The sequence below is a fragment of the Boleophthalmus pectinirostris genome, unplaced genomic scaffold (assembly GCF_026225935.1).
Source record: "Boleophthalmus pectinirostris isolate CB_2022bp ecotype Guang Dong unplaced genomic scaffold, ASM2622593v1 HiC_scaffold_18, whole genome shotgun sequence".
Classification (NCBI taxonomy): domain Eukaryota; kingdom Metazoa; phylum Chordata; class Actinopteri; order Gobiiformes; family Gobiidae; genus Boleophthalmus; species Boleophthalmus pectinirostris.
Window position 1 is genome coordinate 21,846,302 of NW_026571133.1, and position 20,887 is coordinate 21,867,188.

At 37.1% G+C, this 20,887-nt stretch overlaps 1 protein-coding gene across 1 annotated transcript; it reads right to left on the bottom strand.

The window, feature by feature from the left end:
- Nucleotides 1–221: 221 nt before the first annotated feature.
- Nucleotides 222–7,366, bottom strand: LOC110161587 (CCR4-NOT transcription complex subunit 2). The gene is made up of 15 exons (XM_020926353.2): nt 7,283–7,366; nt 6,005–6,136; nt 4,629–4,701; nt 4,305–4,452; nt 4,015–4,227; nt 3,687–3,766; nt 2,557–2,682; nt 2,342–2,472; nt 2,153–2,276; nt 1,750–1,906; nt 1,524–1,585; nt 1,401–1,450; nt 1,219–1,319; nt 997–1,141; nt 222–897 (listed from the first exon to the last, which is right to left on the bottom strand). Exons 2-15 carry the CDS (start codon nt 6,122–6,124, stop codon nt 811–813), a joined length of 1,617 nt encoding a protein of 538 aa, XP_020782012.1. The 5' UTR covers nt 6,125–6,136; nt 7,283–7,366; the 3' UTR covers nt 222–810.
- Between the last annotated feature and the right edge of the window lie 13,521 nt (nt 7,367–20,887).

A 20,887-nucleotide genomic window follows, 5' to 3' on the forward strand; every position in this document is an offset into this window, starting at 1 on the left:
CTGTCCTAACTTTGATCAACTAAATGTCTTTGTAGCAAAAGTGCTATTAATTTTTAAATTTGGGCAATTACAAATGTCAGTTTACAGAAATACTTAATGCACTATTTAAATATGATAAAATATGAACACTGAGCATTTTTTCTTCTTGATATAATTACTACTACTGGTCTTAAACGTGGGAGATAAATTACTTCCACATAATAGGCAGGCACAAAACAAAAGAGATTTTCATTTTTTATTATGAAATAGTGCTACAATGTACATTGCATTTCCTCTCCTGACTGTGCTGACTGTCTGCTCAAGGATGTATGATTTGTAATGCCAAAAACCAAGTAGGAATAAAGTGAAATCACAAACCTTTTCTTTTACAGTGAACGAACAGTTGCAACACAGCAAGCACAGTACAAAATAATTATCCATCATAAAAGGTGATCAATAATGTTGAGTTAAAATCTAGTTCTTCTTAAAATGAAGTGAAAAACTTCTCTAGTCAAAAATAGTCACATTTTAGAGTAGAAATATGAATCACTCAATCAGATGGACAGTTATTGACAGTGCTGCCTGTGCATGTTGTAATCAAGCTGTGCTGCATGTAACAGACCAAGCAAACTTATAAGGAGGGTAAAATTAAAAAATGAGGTAAAGGAAAAATATAATCTGAAAGTTAAAATCAGAGTCTTTTCTGGAGGAGATATAACATGTTGTCCTTTGTCCTGATTGGCCAGATTTGCGTTTTGTGTGCAGAACAGAAGAACCCAGTGAGTGATTGTGAAGCCAAAAGGGCCACATGGCAGGAGATAGGAGAGCCAATCAAAAGGCCTGCTGGGCAGGATTGTAGTTGAAAGTAGAGGGAACATGAGGTCGCTCTTCCAACTTATCATATTCCAAATGAAACTCCTAAAAGCAAGATGTTAGAGTGACAATGTTAGAGATAACATAACACACTTCTGTACTTATATTTTTTAAAAGTGTCAAAATAAAAACTTATGTTTGAACCTTGGCCACTTTTCTCCAGTTGAGGCAGTCGAAGAAGTAGTAGGTCCCTCTCTCATAGGCATTGGTCTTCAGCGTGGGCTCCATACCAGGGGCTCGGGTGATCCAAACCCGCTCCTCTTTATGGTACCTCCAGTCCCTGTTAAACCTATGCCAAAAGTTCATCATTATAGCTTTATGTTTGGCACAGTAAACATCAACACAGTTGTACAGATTTGTACTTACAGTTCTACTGCAGCCAGTAGTTGTAGTAAGTCTCCTCCATTCATATAATAGAGATAAAACAGCAGATCTTCGCCATACCGAGACAGTTTTATAGCTGCTAACTGGAAGTCAGAGAGGGACAAAGAAACCTTATGAAAAAGGGAAGTACATTGTGATATGACATTGCTTGTAGAAGATTTTACCTTGTCCCTTATATGGATGTTGGTTAAATACTCTGAAGGGACATGGAAGTCTGCACAAAGGAAACACTGTTCAAACAACAGGCTATGGCTGATATTAACAAGCTGTAATTTATAACAACCAACCTATGTCTTGTGGCCGACAAGGAGCAGATGCCCACGGTGACGCAAACTTAGGATACAGATTCCTAAACAGGAGATAAAATAATAGACCACTGAATAACAATAAAAGACTTCGTTAGAGTACACATATTCACATAATGGTAATTAACCCATGCAAATTACAATTATAAGAAAATACATACAAGACCAACATTGAGACTGATACAAAGGCCTAATAAATGTGTCTTACTCAGGTGAGTTCAAGTTGAGCCCGAGTGTAGTTAAGTCAGATCCCAACGCCAAGTGCACCATGCCTGGATCAGTCTCTGCTGCCCGGATGAACGTCAGCAATCCAATCATCCCAAACTGGTCCGTTACCATGCCAGCTGGGATGTTTGTCACCCGTCCTGAATGTTACAGGCAAGACATTAAGAAATACATGCTGCAAGGGATGAAAACGCTCTCTCTGTATTGTGATCACATTTCTAAGCACATCCAGGAGAAAAGACAAAAAGACTGAAATAGGTCTGTAAATAAACAACTTATACAAGAAATCATATGAATTTCAGGACATTACAAAGACCTCATACTCAGACATCATATTAATCTGAACTACAGTACTTGAAAAGTAGGACAAGTAGATTGTGTCTCACCATCTGGAAGAACCTGGATCCCTTTCTTCTGTTGATTGTTGTTGCTCGATGCTACAGAGCTCTTGTCCCCCGGAAACTTTGGACCATCTGAGTTTGATGTGGACTTCCCTGATGAGTTCAGATTCTACAGAAAAGAGACAAATTGGTATCTGTGTTCTACCACAAAACTACATATAACATCATGCTAACCGTTTTACTGTCTTCATTAGTGCTTGTTGGATCTTTTGTTTGGTAGTTTGGACCAGGGAGAGCTGGGAAATCTTCATTATGAATGGAGAAGTCCTGTGATTGCTCACTGGACGGTTTAGTTACCATGCCAACTAAACATTAATAGAAATACATGTCTATTACATTAGAAAACGTTAACTCATTTTATTTAGCTTAAACAATACATGTTTTCGAACCATAGGGTGCTCGACCGGCCAGCGGGTTGAGCAGTGGAGTTGGATTTGAATTTCCATCCCTCCGACTCCTGTCGGCTAATGCAGGAAAATCTGACAGATCCAGCCCCGTCACATTTTCACTGCCATCTAGAGACAGACAATAGAAAAAAATGAATATTAATGTACTCTATGCAAACAAACATAAAAAGAAATAAAGCCTGCCCCCCACTACAGGATTTTTGAGTCTTAAAGAAATTTAAACGTGCAACAAAAACTGTACACCACAGACATGAGAACTGGATGACATTTTAAATCTCAGAGCACAAAGACTATAGAGATGAGACAGTGAACCATAAGCTAAAAGTTGTGAGCCATCAAGCTGATGAACCTTGCATCAGCTGTTTCCTATCCACAGTAAAACAACTTGCTTTGAGACTTAAGTGTTCAAAAGATCAGAACACTGCACTTCTAGTTTAGATGCAAATAAATAAGACAGGAAGTAGAGTTGTGTTTAGTATAGCAGCAGCTTCACCCTGATCCGTGCAGCGTAGATTTATAAACAGATAAGTGATGATCTACTCTCACTTTTTTACTTTTTAAAGAACGCTTCCAACTGGACTGTTTTGTAGACTGGATGTTATTATTTTGTGGAGAACACATTCTAATGGATAAAATGGATGAGAATGCTGCAGTTTATCTTTATTTTCGCTGTGTCCTAACTTTCTTGCATCAGGGACAAATTGAGTGTGTCTGTCAACTGTTGCTCTGTTTTATTGTTTGGTGCAGTGAATGTGAGGTTTTGTGGTTATGGTATGACAGAGCAGATCAATGTCACACTGAGACCACACACAAGGAGTGCAGTGGCTCAAAAATAGCACACAAGGTAAAATACAACATCACGTCATGCCTCCCCAAAGTCAAGCAAATCGGGTCCTAAATCAAACAAATGACCCTGTAGTGTGGCTTAATTGGCTGCATTTTTAAGAGGACTATGAAGACCTGATTTGGCTCTCCACAAGCAGAGACAATTGATTGTTGGAAAAATACCTTGTCTGTGGTCTGCACACTTTGTGTAATGTCTTAAAAATGACAAAGACCTTAAAAACCTCTAGTGATCAGCCGGTTTAAGTGGGATAAGATAGGACTTTTACCTGTGCCATTGAAGATATTGTTAGATAAGGAGTTGTTCATGTTAAAGCCTGGATTCCTGTTGACCCCAAACCCTGACATACTGGGCAGAAACACACACAAAAACATAATTTATTTATTTTGAAAAATAAGTTATTATATAGAAACAGTAGCCTATGTTTGTACATATGTAGTAATTGTAAACCAAATATACATGTTTTTGCATTAATGGGGAGTCGATATTTGATATGCACTATCTAATGAGACAAACCGCCTCTTCATTTTATAATAAACTAAATGTAAATGTTTAATAGCATTGAAAATAGCTTTGAATTGATGCTTATGGCTTACCTGTTAATTGTAAACGGTTGCCGTGCTTGTTGCTGCTTAGGCATCCCAATGATGCTTGGTGACGACCGACTTGGGCTGCCCATGCTGCCACTCCTGCCACCACTGCCTCCACCTCGCTCTCCCCCTGTTCCAATACCTCCAGACTGCCCCGTAGGACCGCCGACCTGCTGACTATGGTTCAAGACATTGCCTCTGCTCATAGGTAAAATACCCCTGCAGCAAAACAAGAACATTATACAGCTTTGAATTCAACAAAATGGTCCACGAAAAGTATGGTCCTGAGAGTGTACCTGCTGGGAGAAGGTGGCGTGTGCATTGTGCCTGTGTTTGGTGTACTGGCATGACTGGAAAGCTGGCTGGCAGATTGGTTCAACCCAGTTCGACTAAGCTGAGGCGTCCCACCACTGTTCATACCACGCATAGGAAAACCCAAAGCACCTGTACAGACAAAGAAACATTGTATATTGTGTGGACATATTATGCGGCCCTTAGGACCAACGCAAAAATACAATTATATTAAATCCAGATTTTAAGTAAAGTAGCACAAGCAGGTATTTTCTGTATTAAAATAAATCAAAAAGAACTATTAAAATTTGACAAAAAGTCTGTCTTACTTTGCGGGCCATATAAGCTGGCTCCTAGCTGCGACAATTGACTCGTTGAGGAGGCAGAAGATGATGTCAACATCTGGATGCAAAACAATACAATTTCAGTTAAACAACATGTCAGCATTACAGATATAAAAACAGAGGTGTTTTTTCCACATACAGTACAACTGAATGTTTTGATCAAAAATATATATAAAAAAACTACACGAAGATGGGTTGCAGTGAAATATTTCTCAACTGATCAAACATACACGCCAGACTGATATGTGTGTCACTCTGAATTGAGTTCTATACATTGTCAATCTGCAATGATTTTCCATGAAAGTAATCAGAAAATGTGTAATGTCATGACGATTGTTTGAATCTAATTGGTTGAAGTGTCACAACAGCAGAACAAGATGAAAAATCTAACATTTGTCACATCCAGTAGAGAGAAAAGCATAGACATCTTCCCTGTCCAGTGTCCAGAAATGCACAAAGTGCTTACCTTCTGCTCGTTTTTCACAAAATAGTCCATAGAGGCTATGGTTCGTTTGGGTGTTTCGCCCTTGACTTCACCACAAACCTCAATGCTGCTCTGTGATTGATGAGCCAACCACCTTTCTGGATTAGGCTGCATTTATGTGATGATAATTTAAAGAGCCCATAGGTTAAAATATGGTAGGCAGCCAAAAAGAAATCTATGGACTTTACTGTTACATATGGTTTGAGCAGTTCAACGGTTAACATGACTGAGCCAAGCATAAATTAAGTACCCTGAAATAATTGTGTCATATTAAATTTAAAAAGTGGTGATGTTGTTCAATCATACAGATATGATTTGGAGACAAGAGATATATAAGGGTAACATGCGTGGAAATATACAAAAACATACCTTACTTGTAGTATTTTTTTGTTTTGTTTTATTTAATTAAGGTTCAGAGGCTGTGATATTTTAGGATTCCCCATCATTTACAAATTCTTTTCAGAATGGAGCACACTGGGTTAAATCCACAGAAACATGAACAACTGAGGAGTCTTGGAGAAAAGCTGGTGAGTACGAGCATACAGTAAAGCACTGAATATGGCCCTATTTAATTAGGAAATAAAAAAATAAGCAGTAACTATGTAATATGACTATATAACCCAAGAGAAATGAGAAAATGCTTTACAAACATGTTCTTTGAACAATGACATAAAATAGCAGAACCACAACAATGATGGATTGAAATTATCTCCAGCTGGAACATCTTATTATGAAGTGGAAAATCTCCTCTGAATTTACCTTATCAAAGCTGCTGAGGAAAGGTACAAGGTGTTGTAACTTCTATCTAGTAACAGCACTCAATGTGAGGTTTTGCACACAGGTATGGTTGTTAATTGAGTATATTCTATTAGCTCACATCTTTGTCAGCGCGGTGAGGAGGGAACATGGATTGCTGGCTGTAGTAGAGGCTGGTGTCATCTGTGTAATCGCTCTCTACCCCTCCCTCCATAAACTTCTTCCGGTTAGCACCAAACATGCCGTGTGTCACCTGCAAAGCACACATTTTGAACATAGCAACAGCTTCAAATATGTATTCTGTGTGTATTCTTTTTTAGAACATTATTAGTCACTTGTTAGAGCTGAGCAATGCAAGAGGACTTCTGTGGAATCACAAGGATTACCAAGTTCTTTGATGGAAAATCATTTGTGAATAAAATTACAAATATACCTTAATGTATCACAAACATGTGATCAAGTAGTTATTGGGATTGCAAGATGTGCTGCTTTTAAAGTATAAATTCCCAAATAGAGATAACAGGAACCAAAACTTGTTAAAATGGACAAATTAGGATTAGCCACATAATATCACAAAAGGTGGTCACTAGAATTCCATTTAAATAGATCTTGTGGAGAAAAAAATAGATATTGTTTAGGTTGATTCTTCTTGTTCTGTGTATATAATTTATCAAGAGGTTCTTCGGACCCAATTTCTGCAGTATATGTCTATTTTCACTGCCCACAGTGAGACCTATATTTGTCTCAGTACACAAGACTACTTTGGCACTACTACTGCTTTGACAGCGGTACTTAATTAAAAAAGATCAAACAATAAGTGCTCATTTCATGGTGCAGCACTGTCGCAAAAAGGCTGCATAGTAAGAACTACATAGCTTGAACAAACTTAACAGAGCACTGTGTAACCGGTTGTTTGTATACTTCACAGTTAAATAACACGAACAACCTGTGATAAATATTAGAAGTAGCTCATGCTGTGTACTAGCGCTCTATGCTAACGTTAACAGCTATTTTTATATCAACATACATGTTAGCATATGAGCTAACACACTGTACAATGCATGCATTTTAGATAAATATCACATAAAGGGAACCTCAACAGGGAATGACAAAACAACTACAGCGACTATAATGTAAAATGAGTGGTAATTTGGGTCCAACTTTGACAGTTGACGAACAAAATACTGTTTATTTGTGTTTGGGCCTACTGCGCCTCCGTCCGTGAGTTTTCCACACAACAACAACAGAAAGCGACTACTTGTTTTAGCAAACAAAATGTGCGTACCCACATGCCAAGCATTTCACAGTGGCGTTATATCGCACGGGCACATCTTAAAGGGATTACGGTGCATGTAGTTTCTGAAAAAAGAAAGGCTTTAAAACGAATAAAAAGACTCACCGCATCAATCTTTCTTCACCGCTACAATCCAAGATGGCCGACATCCCTTCGCCAATCAGCGAGGATGCTGGGATGCCTTTCGCCTCTGACCTCTGAGCCTCCATCACTCACACCATGGTAATGTGTAGTTCAACTCAACTTTTCAGCACAGTACATGAACAGTACGTGATTGTCGTTTGGGGACATTTCATTGGCATTGCTAACTCTACAATAAAGCAAACAATGTATTTTTACACCTAGGTGACAAACCGTGTCTGGTAGGCATGTCAATGGGAGGCATATCAATGTGAATGTTTCACAGATACAGAAAATATTAATCTATTTTTAAATACTTAGCCTATTAATCTTGATTTTTAAAAGCATACTTTTATTCTCATGATGTTCTTGTACTTTGCGCTGCAACCGCGTCTATGGTTGGAACTCTGCAGTTTCCCTATTGTGGGATGCACAAAGATTCTCTTGTCCTCACGACCTACCTGAGGTAATTTGAGGAGATAGAGCCTATTTGGCTATATCCATTTTAACTGAAGAGTGGCCTGTTGTGGTGTCGTATGAGTGGCTCTTTCTTTATAATAGGTGCAGTTTTCTGTTCTGTCTGCTGGGGCGCTGTTTCTACAGGATGCCATATAAGTTTGCCCAGGTTTGTCCACTGTATGCAGCCATACTAGGCTTCTTCTCTGTTAAGTTTCGACAATAGGCTGCCTGAATATACTACTGGATACCTTTGACAAAGATAGCTAGTATTTTATTTATGGAGAGAGGTGTGTGGGTTTCATGTTAGAGTCTGAAAAGGCTGATTGGGCTGCTGTCAAGACACTTGAGACATATTTTTAATTTTATTACTCTTCTGCATATGTTCAACAATTTAACAAACAGGAATCATGTTAAAACACAATATAACATTAACAGGATGAGGTTTAGCATGTGAAACACTTAAACCATTTATACACAGATAAAGTTTGGCTTTTAACCAATTTGGCAGCAATATTTTTGGGAATAGTGCCAGTAAAGGTTCTCAATGAATGGAGGCAGCTTCACACACACATGAATATTGCCTTCCCCCATACACAAACACTACCACCTCTATGGCTGAACTATCACAATATCCCTGGGTTACAGTGATTCAAGGGCTTATGTCCATTAAATCATGCATTTATGCACTGAGGTAAAGTGAAAAATCTGTCAGAATGGAACAAATGTTTCTTTATTTGATAGAAAATACACTTATGGGCCATATGGCAGTACATGCTGAGCACAGGATCACAGCATTTGATTGGGATCCAGTGTTTACATTTCACCCATTTCAGTGATTAGTTTTGGTATTTTCCTACATTTCATTAAAACAACTATAATATATTGGGTTTGTCCACAAAGCATGTCATAGAATATTGGGAAACTCATTTTTTCATGCATATTCAACTACTGTGTCAAGGAACAGTATGTCAAGTGCTCTTGGCTTTCATCAGGCAGCTGGCAGGTTCAGATGTTTAATATTATGCCATCAAAGCGACAGCGTTGCTAAAGTCCCTAAACGCTCTGGATCAAAATGATATGTCAATCAGGGAAGTGAGCATTCTGACTCAACACTGCTGAGTAAATGTTTCTGCATGTTTTGTTTTCATTTTTGTTTCATTTTCCCAAAGGCATTAACAACACAGGTTTTGGGGATCTTCAGTAAGCCTTTTTGGTCAGTGGCACAGCTGTGCCTGTTTTTTGGTTTAAACATGAGAAAAATCACATATCAACAGTAGTGTTCAGTGTGTTCAGTGTTGTAAATACACAGAATCATTTCTAGTAGATCCAAAGATGCAGTCAAAAAATCTGCAGACTTTTCTCAGATGCACAAACTTCATATTTTCACTGGATTTACTATCTGAGGCAGTGTTAGGAACAGGCTGGATAAGGAGGGATAGCGGCTTCAAGGAAACACAAGGATCACACTTTACAACTGTGAAATCAGGAGGTATGCATGATAATAAACTACACATAATTCTCAAATTATGGCCAGTATTCAGCAGATCAGAACATCATTATGTCTTATTCTTATGCAGTAAATGCAAAGGAGGATTTGAGGAGTGAAGAATCTGATTCTGAAAGAAATTAAATAGCTAACTGCTTAAATAATTCTGTATTTGCAATTGACTGTTTAGTAATTATAGTAAACAACTTTTATCATGTTTGATGTCAATTTTAAGTAATTACTAAACATCATTATACTAACCACTTTGTCTGAGCATATTTGTACTTCAGGTAATATAAACAGTTTAAATGAATGTGTGTTTGCTTTGTATCTGGTTTGAAAGGAGGAGTTTGACTCAAAAGTTACCCAGTGTATTTCTTATGGATGATTGTGTCAGTGGGCCACAATTTGAGAATGTACGCTGTATTTCTCTGTCAATCTCATTCTTATTTCATACTTACATACATAGTTACTTAGTTAATATGTAGGAGGAAGTACAAAATGACAGCAAGAGAAACAGGCCACACACAGGCAGAGAATAAATACTTGAAATTCAAGCCAAACAGTACTAAGTGTCGCCTGAATCCACAGCTAAGACGTGGTGACGAGGAGTTGGGACATGTGCTCTTAATGGTTTAACCCTGAATGCATATGGCAGTTTTGGAGAAGTTTGTCTCATTTGTCTCATATAGACTATGGCTTAAGCCCTAGTCAAGCAGGAGGGCATCCAGTTAAAAAAAATAGATCCTGCATCATCCATTGTTCATATTTCTTTTCAGTCTTCTCACCTGACGCAAACATGCTTAAAATCTTAGAAAAATAGAAATCAAGAAACATTACAAAAATAAACAAAAACAACTTAATCCACATGACAGTAAAGACCCACTGATATTGCACAGCAACATGTCTTCTTTGATATGACACCATTTAATTGATAAGAACACATCTGATACCAAATAGATCCTAAATCACTTGTCTTAGTTTCCCCCCCGAATGATGAGAGCAACATTATCCTTTCAAATCAGGCAGAGATCAATGATAATGGTATCGAGTGTGTCCAATGTGAGACTGATGATTTGCTTCAAGGCACAGAGTTGCAAAAGGAATTGGGTGGACTTCATTGGTGGAGAGCAGCAGCAGAGTGTCCTGGAGATGAGGGCTCCTGTTGGAAGGGCTTCAACTCTCTGTGAACACAAGTCAGGAAAAGTGGAGCATTAAAACAATGTTAATTTTATCACATAGACCAATTCTAATGATGCCATTGTTATTGTGTTCAATTATGTTTCTGCTACTCTTTGTGTGTAGGTCTGGACAGTGGATACCGAACTTGGGGTTGAGCATGTGAGATAGTACATTTCAGTGCGAAAAGCTCCTTTTTTCACCTGTAATCATGAATGCCTCAGCATGTTACAGACATGTGATAAGTGAATTATTAATGTCAAAACAGTACAGTATTTGTCAAGTAGCATACTTTACATGGCAGCTCCTTTGTGTAGTATAGTAACAGGAGTATGCCATGTCTCTGATGCACACAGCGTCTATATGTGACCCTAGGCTGCCCACCCCCACAGCATCTTCCTCGAAGTTAATCCCGCCCACAGCGGCAGATGGTGCTGCAAGCATGTTCCCTCAACTGCTCCTGTAGTTATGAATGATTGCGAGGTCTTAAGCATTAAGTTGGATCAGTGTAATCCAGCACAGCATATGCAACAGCCCACAAGGCCACATTTAGCAGCATTTAGGAGAACCTCACTTTCTCCATCACCAAAAGCGTCAAACACAACCAGAAGGACTTAGCTCCACTCAAAACATCCATCTTACAATGATTCAACCATTCAGAGGTAGTTTAGGAATTTTAATAACAGAAAATATGCATATTTATGCTTGTTGATGATTCTCAAATTACCAGAATTTCCTTGCAATAATAAAGTGAAATTATTGGAGGTGTAGCTCTATTTATGTGAATATCACATTTTGAATATTAGAATAAAGTGGTCTTTGGGGCAAGCCAAAGACCACTTTATTCTAGCCTTTAGTCTATGTTTTTTTCTGAATGAACTACTCAATCAACAATGATCCCCTGATGACTGGGTCTCAGTCTTTAAAGGATCTTTGCAGAGCCAGACCATTAGGGGACGATAGTGTAGAGTGCTTTTCCACATGTTGTACATTTCTTTCCATTCTCCTCCAAGAGTTAACTAGTTTATATATATATATATATATATATATATATATATATATATATATATATATATATATATATATATATATATATATATATATATTTTTTTTTTATTTTATTTATTTTTTTATAGTTTTAAACTGTACCATGTAGTTTGATTACTACAAGGCACAGTTGAAACATTTATTTTTATCTCACAGTCTTGACATATAATTAATTCTTCTTCAAACTTTGCACAAAAGTACGCTAGCACAAAAGCCACACAAAGAATTGGGTAACTGCGGGAGCGATAACATAAGTGGCGCAACAGTACTTTTGAAATCCTACAGACCTTTTGAGCTGAACAATATATGGCTGACAGTATAGTTATTATCCATTGTACACCATTGATCTTCTTTTAATAGGTTAAGTCTTCCAAGAAGGGAACATCAATTAGATCTACTGTGGCTGATATTGTGAATAGGCACTAGGAGGTGCTGCAGGATGCACATGGATATCTGTGTGGGAGACTCTTTGCTAGAGCTGTCCATGTCTCTTCTTATTTGTTTACTTTAATACTACTTTAATACTACTTACCCTCCTGCACATCTTTACTTCTTGAGAGATCATGACATCAATTCTGAAAAGACTATGTAGGTCTCAGTTTTATTACCTACAAAGAGGTTAGGACTTGCACATAGGCTGGCTGACCTTTTGTTATACATTTAGATGAAACTATGACATTTGGGTGCTCTTTCACTCTAGCAGTCTCATCCCCTCTGGACTATTTTAAGCATAAATGTGTTGCATTGAGTGCTGCAAAGCAGATTAAAGGCAGAGTCATATGTAGTTATACATTATTGAGACTCACTACTGCTGAGTTAAAAGATAACACTTATAGCTAACTTGTAATTTTGTTTTTGTTTCCAGTATATCTTTTTTCAGAGAGCCTTGGTTATTGGCAAAAAGCAAAAAAAATAAATAAATAAAATAAATAAAAAATAAGCTCACACATCATGTTTCTAAGTATTTCTATGAAAACAAAGTCCAGTCAAACCTGAGTAAACACTGTGTAAATACATTAAACATTTTGCCATAAAGTGAGCACTGACCTCTAACAAGCCAAGGAATTTGCCCTTCAAAGAGAGCATTGTCATCTTGATGACAAAAGGTCAACTATTCTATTATTATTATTATATGTTATAATTTCATAACAGCCTGGGTACACTACAATTCTGTTCACAAATCCGAGATACTGAGAACTGTGCACATGTACAAACATCTATAAAGAGTCAATTTTGCCATAAAATCACATACTTTACAGATTAACTCCTTACTATTACTTTTTACTATTATGCCAAAGGAACTTAAATGCAAAGCAAAAGGATAAAGAAGATTCCCACATTTTCACTTAAACACTTACATGATTTTATTATAGTTTGAGTGATTTACTCAACTTACTTCAATAGCCACAACTGCCCTGCAGACCAGAAACACATCCATATGGTGAGGTCTGGACTCTTTCCAGTGAGTTTGCCATTTCTAAACCTGTAACAGAAGCACTGATATGTCAGTGTATGTTACGAGTACTGACCCACTCAGAACCTAATGAAGATGAGGGCAGTGCCCATGATGCATGTCATTATGGACTAGATAAAAGCTATTGCAAATCCAACTGCAACATGGCCTCACATTCAGTGAGAGCAAAGCCATTGCTGCCACAAGACTTAACTTGAGCCAAAGTGTTTTTTGAGAACATTTACACAAATAGGCCAAAGTTTTAAAAGTATATGCACTCACTTCACTTCTAAGCACACACAGACAAGACCTAAATCTGGATGGACTGATACAAAATTGACCCTATCCAAATCTGTTTTCACACCCAGCCTCCATAATCCCAAGATCTGGCTGCATTTTGCATGAAAGGGATTTATGGGAAATCTAACAGGGATATGCTCTTGTGAAGTGCCCTGTAGCCATTACAGTAAATGACACAAACTCCAGCTAGTCTCTGTGTGGCTCATGTTTAGTGTGTGTTTGCCTAAAGCTGCCATATCCTCATATAATATGCAGTGCTATAATATTCTGAGAGCAATTTTGGGTATAAATCTGTATTCATACCACAGATTTGTAGATGTACCTCTACCACACATTGAGAACAATCAGAGTAGCTATATTTTGAATTGAGTAATGGCTTTTATGAAGTAAGTTGGAGCTTGCACAAAGCCCAGTGGAGTTTGTAAAGTTTGTAAACTGTTCCTGTGATGGAGCAAAAATGTCCCCTTTTCACATGTCACCCCTTGCAGTGCTTGAGTCCTGTCTTCAGTCTCTGAGTGAAATGAATGAAAGAACATTCAGCTCTGTTTGTCGGCGGCATCCTACGACTTCACACCAGCTCCCTCACCCAGACACAAGTGAGAAGAGCTGAGGAGCGGTGCGGCTCTCAGCTCCATAAATGTTCAATAAAGTCACACAGCTATAAATCTTGCTGTATGAATTCACAGAGGCAGGTGCTTATTGTCCAATTATTTGGACATTTCTATTGTATTTTTAGTGTGAGATAATCCTGCAATTGTGTATCTTGAGTTGATTGTGTGAACTATAAAAAATGTGACTTGTGTCAGTGTAAACTGTGGCTCATTATAACTTACATCTATTGCACATGCCAATCTACCCAAAGCCAATAGCAACACAAAAAGTCTGTATGCATGAGACACAATACTTAAGAATCATAGTGATTGAGAGTCAGGGACTCGGTGTCCAGAAATGGCCCTTGGGTTTAGCAGAGGTCAGCCTTTGTCCCAAAGGTAAAGCTGTGTTAACAGCTGTGCCTCACAGTTCACATATGTTATACATGAATAAATATGTATGTAAACAGTGGTTGGCCTGAGGGCTGGTTGGATGTGTCTAGTTAACAGTGATAAAGTCAATCGAAGCTGTGCTGACTGTCCAGCGGGAAACATTGACCACACTCCACATGACCTCTGATCACCATCAGTACAGCCACAGAGACAGTCATATTTATACTATTTATATCTGGGGTTAGACATGGTGAAATTATTACGCAGTAATTAAATCTGTGTGTTCATGCATAAGTGATGTGGCACATGGAGCAGAACGTGCACATGGAGCTGAGAAAGACAGAGGTGTGGGTGACGCACTGCTGCCCCCTCGTCTGTGAATAATGACAACACATATACACCACGAATAGGACTTTCCCTATTTAAGCCCAACAAACAACACTGTGAACCAGATGTCACTTAAGAGTCTTTTGGATTGACTCTGCATCTACAGACAAAGTGAAACATTAGGAGAGGGTTTGGGAGAGGTTGTACAACACATGCCCTGATGTAGACAGCCACATCTGAAATCACAAATGTGGACAGACAGCAGTGCTTCTCAAGGGCATCATCAGCATCACACTGCAGGCAGAAATTATATGTGTCAGTGTTCATCTACACAAAAAAACAGCCAATGAAATGGAACAGTTTGTCCTGATTTTTAAATGATTGTATCCCCTTTGTCATTTCTGTTCAGTCATGACACTAGGCCCATTGCTGCATACTTCAATTAAGAACCAGGAAAACTATTCATAGTGCAATAGTGTCATGCAGCACCATCTCATCACCACCAAGTGTCTGATCACATCACCAATTTCCCTGCACAAGAACTGTTTGAATGTAATTTATTTTATGTCACCTCTCTGTGACTGATCGTGACCTAGGAAACATAAAAATGAATGGGTACATTACACAGTGATGGGAAGAATACTTTAAATGTACCGTATTTAGTTACAGAATACTGAATACCTCAGTTATATGTAACGTATTCCCATACGTGATCCAGTCAGAGTACTGGATTCTGAATACTTGTAATACATTTACACCAAGTTGTATTATAGTGCAAAAACACTTCTCATTAATACTATGCAGTTCAAAGCCAAAATTTGTATTCCTTTTAACTTAGGAAAGTAACTGTATTCTGAATACCACCAAATGAAAAAGTAACTGTACTGGAATACAGATACTCAAAATTAGTATTCAGAATATGTATTTTCGGTGTATGTATTCAATTACTTTCCAACACTGAGTACGCAATACCACCAGGCCACAGCTATACTGTATACAAACTACATAGATTATTTAATACAACTATTAAATCTCAGTATATCTACTTAATCTATTGCATTGAGAGTAAAAACTGGAATAATTATGGTATCCCATATTAGGGCAAGTCTGTTCTCTTTAGAGTTCCCTTATTACAACTAATATGGTAAAGTTCTTTCCCCATTATTGTTTTTTGCTTGTTGATGGGCGTCCTGTGAATCACTTCCTACCATTCATTTCCCATGGGACAGGTTGGAGTGGGAGCTGCAGCCCGTTGGTGAAAGCAAAAGTTTAAATAAGTAAATGGTGAAAATCTGAAAACACATTTAGTGGAAATACTTAAACTGAGGCAAGATGAGTTATAAACAGCAGCAGTTTGTCCTAAATGTTTTACTGTAAAGTTTGTCTAAAAATAAATCGTCTGAAATTTTGGTTTGTCTTAAAGACACTATGATCACCCAAATGAGTATAATGGCCTTTATACACATCATATTTTATTATAAGTGGAATTAAATTATAATTGCCCATCATTTTGACTTGTTTTAATTCTGATGTCTGAACAGTCCCTTTACTGTGTTCTTTTCCCTCTCATTTATGTCATAGACAATCGATCTTTCAATATGCTGATCATTAATCACTATTCTTCTACACTCTATTGTATTTATAATAGGAGGGCAGTGTCTTGTTTACGAGACAAACCCAAAAGTATAACATACCTGGTTTTCTTCTTTTTTTTTACTTATTATTAAATTTATTATATTTAAATTTATTCTCAACAGCTAGCACAATGGGACCTATAATCAGAAAGTACAATTTAGAGATAATCATATGCTCCAGTGTCTGTGCCATGTACAGATGTGGTGGTGTAAAGGCATGTCAGAATCTCTGATGCATTTTCATGATGAGTTTAGTTTTCAGTCACACAAACACAGTCAAAGTACAAATATTTCAAATATAATATTTGTATATTCAGGAACTTGTGACCAGTTTGAGGTACCTGCTGCAGCGACAATGGAAGCATTTAAGTTTTTTTTAAAAAAATGCATTTATTATCATAAATGGAAAAATTATGCTGATGTGTGTAGTAAAAGAAAATAAATTATTTGGTATTTTACCAAGATTTATTGTATTGTGACAAAATGTATGTCATCAAATGTGTTCATGCTCTGCCATGAAAAATTGATGTGCATTGCATTCCAATTACCATAGGCAAGACTTCACTTGAGAAGTATCAATACTAGGCTACTGCAGTGCATGTCATAATCATAATAGTAATCCTACATTGGATTTATGTAGCTCCTTTCAAGACACCCGGCTGCCCTGGGTAGACTGACTGACTGACAGATACAAGTCTGCAAATCTGTGCTATTCTCTGACCAAGTGTCTTGCCTAAGACTAGAGCCACTGCTGCTCACCAGATATTCTCAGCAGTCTCCCATCCAAGTACAAACCAGGCCCAACTTAATTACAGAGATCAGAGGAGCTCAGGCAGTCTCAATGTGGTATGGCCATACTGCCAAATACTGCATACATTTATTTGGTTCTATGTGGTTGTATAATGTGCATGTGTGTTGTTGTTATTTATGATTATTATTATTATTTTTATATACATTGTATAATTTATTCCTATAGAGACTACAGATCTCTCTATCCCTATAAGACTTAAACTAAAAAAGCACACATGAAATATAGCTGATGAAGCATTCGAAATTATTTTCATTAAAATAAAGGGACCACACTTTAATGTAAAGCAACCTCACTACATTTTGTCTCTCAACCAACAGTGCAGTCCTCCTTCAAAACACAGACTGGCCCATTAGATTGCCAGACAGAGAGGTGTGATTTGTCACTGCAGAGAACACGCTGGCACTGCTCAGGAGTCTACAGGCACTTTGCTCTTGGTAATGAAAGGATTAGACACATTATAAGGATTTAATGACACAGACAGTCAATATTGTCTATTTGTAATGATCATCATATATAATTTACAATAAACTGGGAATATTGTGATACTACTATACTATACTATTGCAAACCAGAAGCGAGAGCAAGTACAATGGAAGGAGAGTGAACAAGACTTTTAAGTGAAGAGGTCGAGGTTTATCATTGCATTTTCTGAAAAGAAGTGAATAAGAAAAAAGACAGTACTGGTCTAATGTCAGTCGTGGCATCTGGGAGCAAAGAAAAAAATCATAGAAGCAGAAAATAAGGCAACAAAGAGGCTTGAGAGGAAGGTTATCTAACCAGAGGGACTGAATGCAACGCTTCCACATGAGCGCTCAGTGCCATCATTTCTGCATCATCTGCCTCTAGAGCAGCAGCACCACAGGCATCCATTGCACCTACATACAGCTCTGCCAATGTAGAGGCCCACTCCTATGAACAACTACTAAGCTTTTATATTCATTAATGTGCATGGGGCAGGGATTCATCTATTTTCTAATTATTACTTGGTAGGATAGGACCTGTGATAAATATTTATTGTAGTTTTATATCAGTTAATTAGCTAATTGTAGAGTTAGAAAGAAAAGTACAAAAATACAGGAAGTAGCGATGAGTTCTAAATCAGAAAATCTACCTATGTTATCAGCATTTCATCCAAAATGCAGGGGTAATGTGTACACAAGCAAGGCATTTTTGTGACAGTTTAAACCTTCATTTAACTAAAAAAGGTGTTTTTGCCTTTGTTAATATTATGTTGGATAGTTCTGGAATTATCTCTATGTATGTCACATTTGCAGCCTGTGTCCAACCAGGAATTAAGTAATAAGATTCATCAATATTAAACATCTAAAAAGAAACCATATTTTTAGTCCAGTCTTAGATATAATTATGTTAATTGTGTTTTAGTCAAAATAATATGCAATAAAATCTATATGCACTTAAGTTAAAGTTCCTACACTGTATGTATTATATAATGTTGTTTCCTCATCATACCTGGAGTTGTGTTTTGTTTCATTCACACGTTTAACACACAGGCCCTGCATATTTAGGCTGAGATCTTCTCTCAAACTGAAAATACTCTTTTGCACCTTGTGATGTCATGTACATGACATCAATGAAGTACTCCATACACCATCACTCATTAGGATAATGATAGGCTCTGGGATTGCCAATCTGTACTGAACTAAAATTAAACAGTAGCTGCTATCATGAAAGCTACCGCTACATGACATTATAAGGTGGAACAGAGCATTCTGAACTTTCAATGTAGATGTGGACAGACTAATAATAAAGGATTACTCAAACATCTCAAGGTTATGTTTCTGAGACGGTAACAACATTCTAACATGGCTTAAAGCTCACAAGAGTAAATTTTGTCTAAAATAAAACTTTTAATGAAATCAATCTTTAGTTTTCAATCTGAAATCATACAGACATATGCACTAAAATAAGTATGAGACCAATAGCTGGGAGAGTTGGGAATGTGGCCAGGAAGCATAGTGCAGACTTGCAGAGGGGATTCATTCCTTTCCTCTGTGCAGTTTGTGAACATTTTATACACTCCAGTCTCTGTCCATTCCCCGATAACTGCTTTCCTCTGAGGCTAAACAATTAGATTACGTAAGATCATCAGAGTCTTGCATTTCCATGTTACAGATCTCCAACCCACTGAGCAGCCCGCCTAAAACAGTATAGCACAAGACACAATATTCCTTCCTTCACTCTAAATATAAGTGAACTATTGATTGTATTAATTGGTTTGAACTACTGTCACATTGGAACAAAGGCTGTGGTTACATGCACACTCAAAATCTGATTGTTATCTGATTTTGGAGTGTACAGTTTGCATGTTCTTGAAATAATTTTAAACACCTTGAAATCAGATATTAATCAGATTTTGGTGAGCTTGTAACCACAGCCATTGTTACACTGTTAGAACCCAACCACTATTTTTCAAAATATTCAGTGACAAGACAAAAGTTGAAGTGCATTTGCACTTTCAAAATTCCAGCCCATTCAAAGTATCTCTTATGTATACTACATCTAAAATCCAAATGTTGCTCTGGGTTGCTTTAGTGTCTTTTCTATTTGTGGATAACTTGTCATGGTTTATTAAAGTCCTAAAGCCTCTTTGCTTAAAAATATATATATTATAATTTTATTACCATAATATTAATTTTCTCTTCACATTGCTGTCCAAAAACAGGCTATTATAGTACTTTTTTTTTTTTTACATACATGCATGCATATAGTATATGCATAACTGACAGAATTTAAAAGCTATATTTTCTATTCTAGTTAAACATTTTCATTTTGTGATCTACTATTTGTTTGTATATTATGGAAATTCACAAAACAGCATATTTAGCATATATCCATCAGAAAGTTGGTGAAACAGACAGTCACTCATCTGTGCATGCAATATGTTTTTCTCTTTAATTAGTAGTCTCCATATTTCTTCATTGTTGTTGTTGTGCCTAATTAATACTATATGTGTAAATTATCCACCGAGTATCTGGCTACAAAGAACATTTTCAGCATAGCACATGAACAGCTGTGCTTCCCTGAACATTCTGTCACTGAAACAATTAATTGAGGGAACACTTGTCTACTTTGAAGGTTTTACACTTGTGCCTTGAAATAAATCATTAAATTTAACTCATTTACATAGTTATCTCATGTAATGGATTGCTATTTTGTAGCATCCACATGATATAAAAACATACTCTCTAGAGCCTAACATTTTGTCAGACTGACTTTGTCAGACACCTCAGAGTCACCATCTCAAGCATGCCACCGTGTGAATAAGAGGTACAATTGTAGTTATGTGATGGAGGATGACCTAAGATCTTTGGAGAAGATGCATTCTTATGTAACGTCTTCACTACAGTTTGCTATGATCCTCCACAAAATAGTTTGTCAGCCCTGTTTCGAGTTAACTAATCATTTTGATGGATTTTATAGAAGCACTATAACTGGTTTAACAGCAGCTCCAGTATATTCTTGGGATGTTTTCTATCATAGAAAACTCCCCAAGGATTTAAAAGTTGTTGTTTTTTTTTTTATGAATTTGTAAATAGAAACATGAAATCTGTCAGACATCATTAATGTGATTATGGAAACTGAGCTTTGGTATGTGTTGCAAGTTGCTTTTAATAATGACTGAAACCATGTGTCAGTCACAATTTCTTCTATGTTTATTTTGGTCATAATGGAGTTTTAATCTCTGAGCTATGTTGACATAGCTTTGCCAAGTTTGATTTACATTCTCCTGTCACTCTATGAGGCATGAAAGGACAGATAGGACAAGCCTTAACATCCCTGATAAATGTTCTCAATGTTTTATTGTAATATAATGGCTTGGCAAAGATAAAAACATAATTACTGTGCTTATAGTGTTTCTTCCATAAAATGTAAATAAATCACATGCTGTT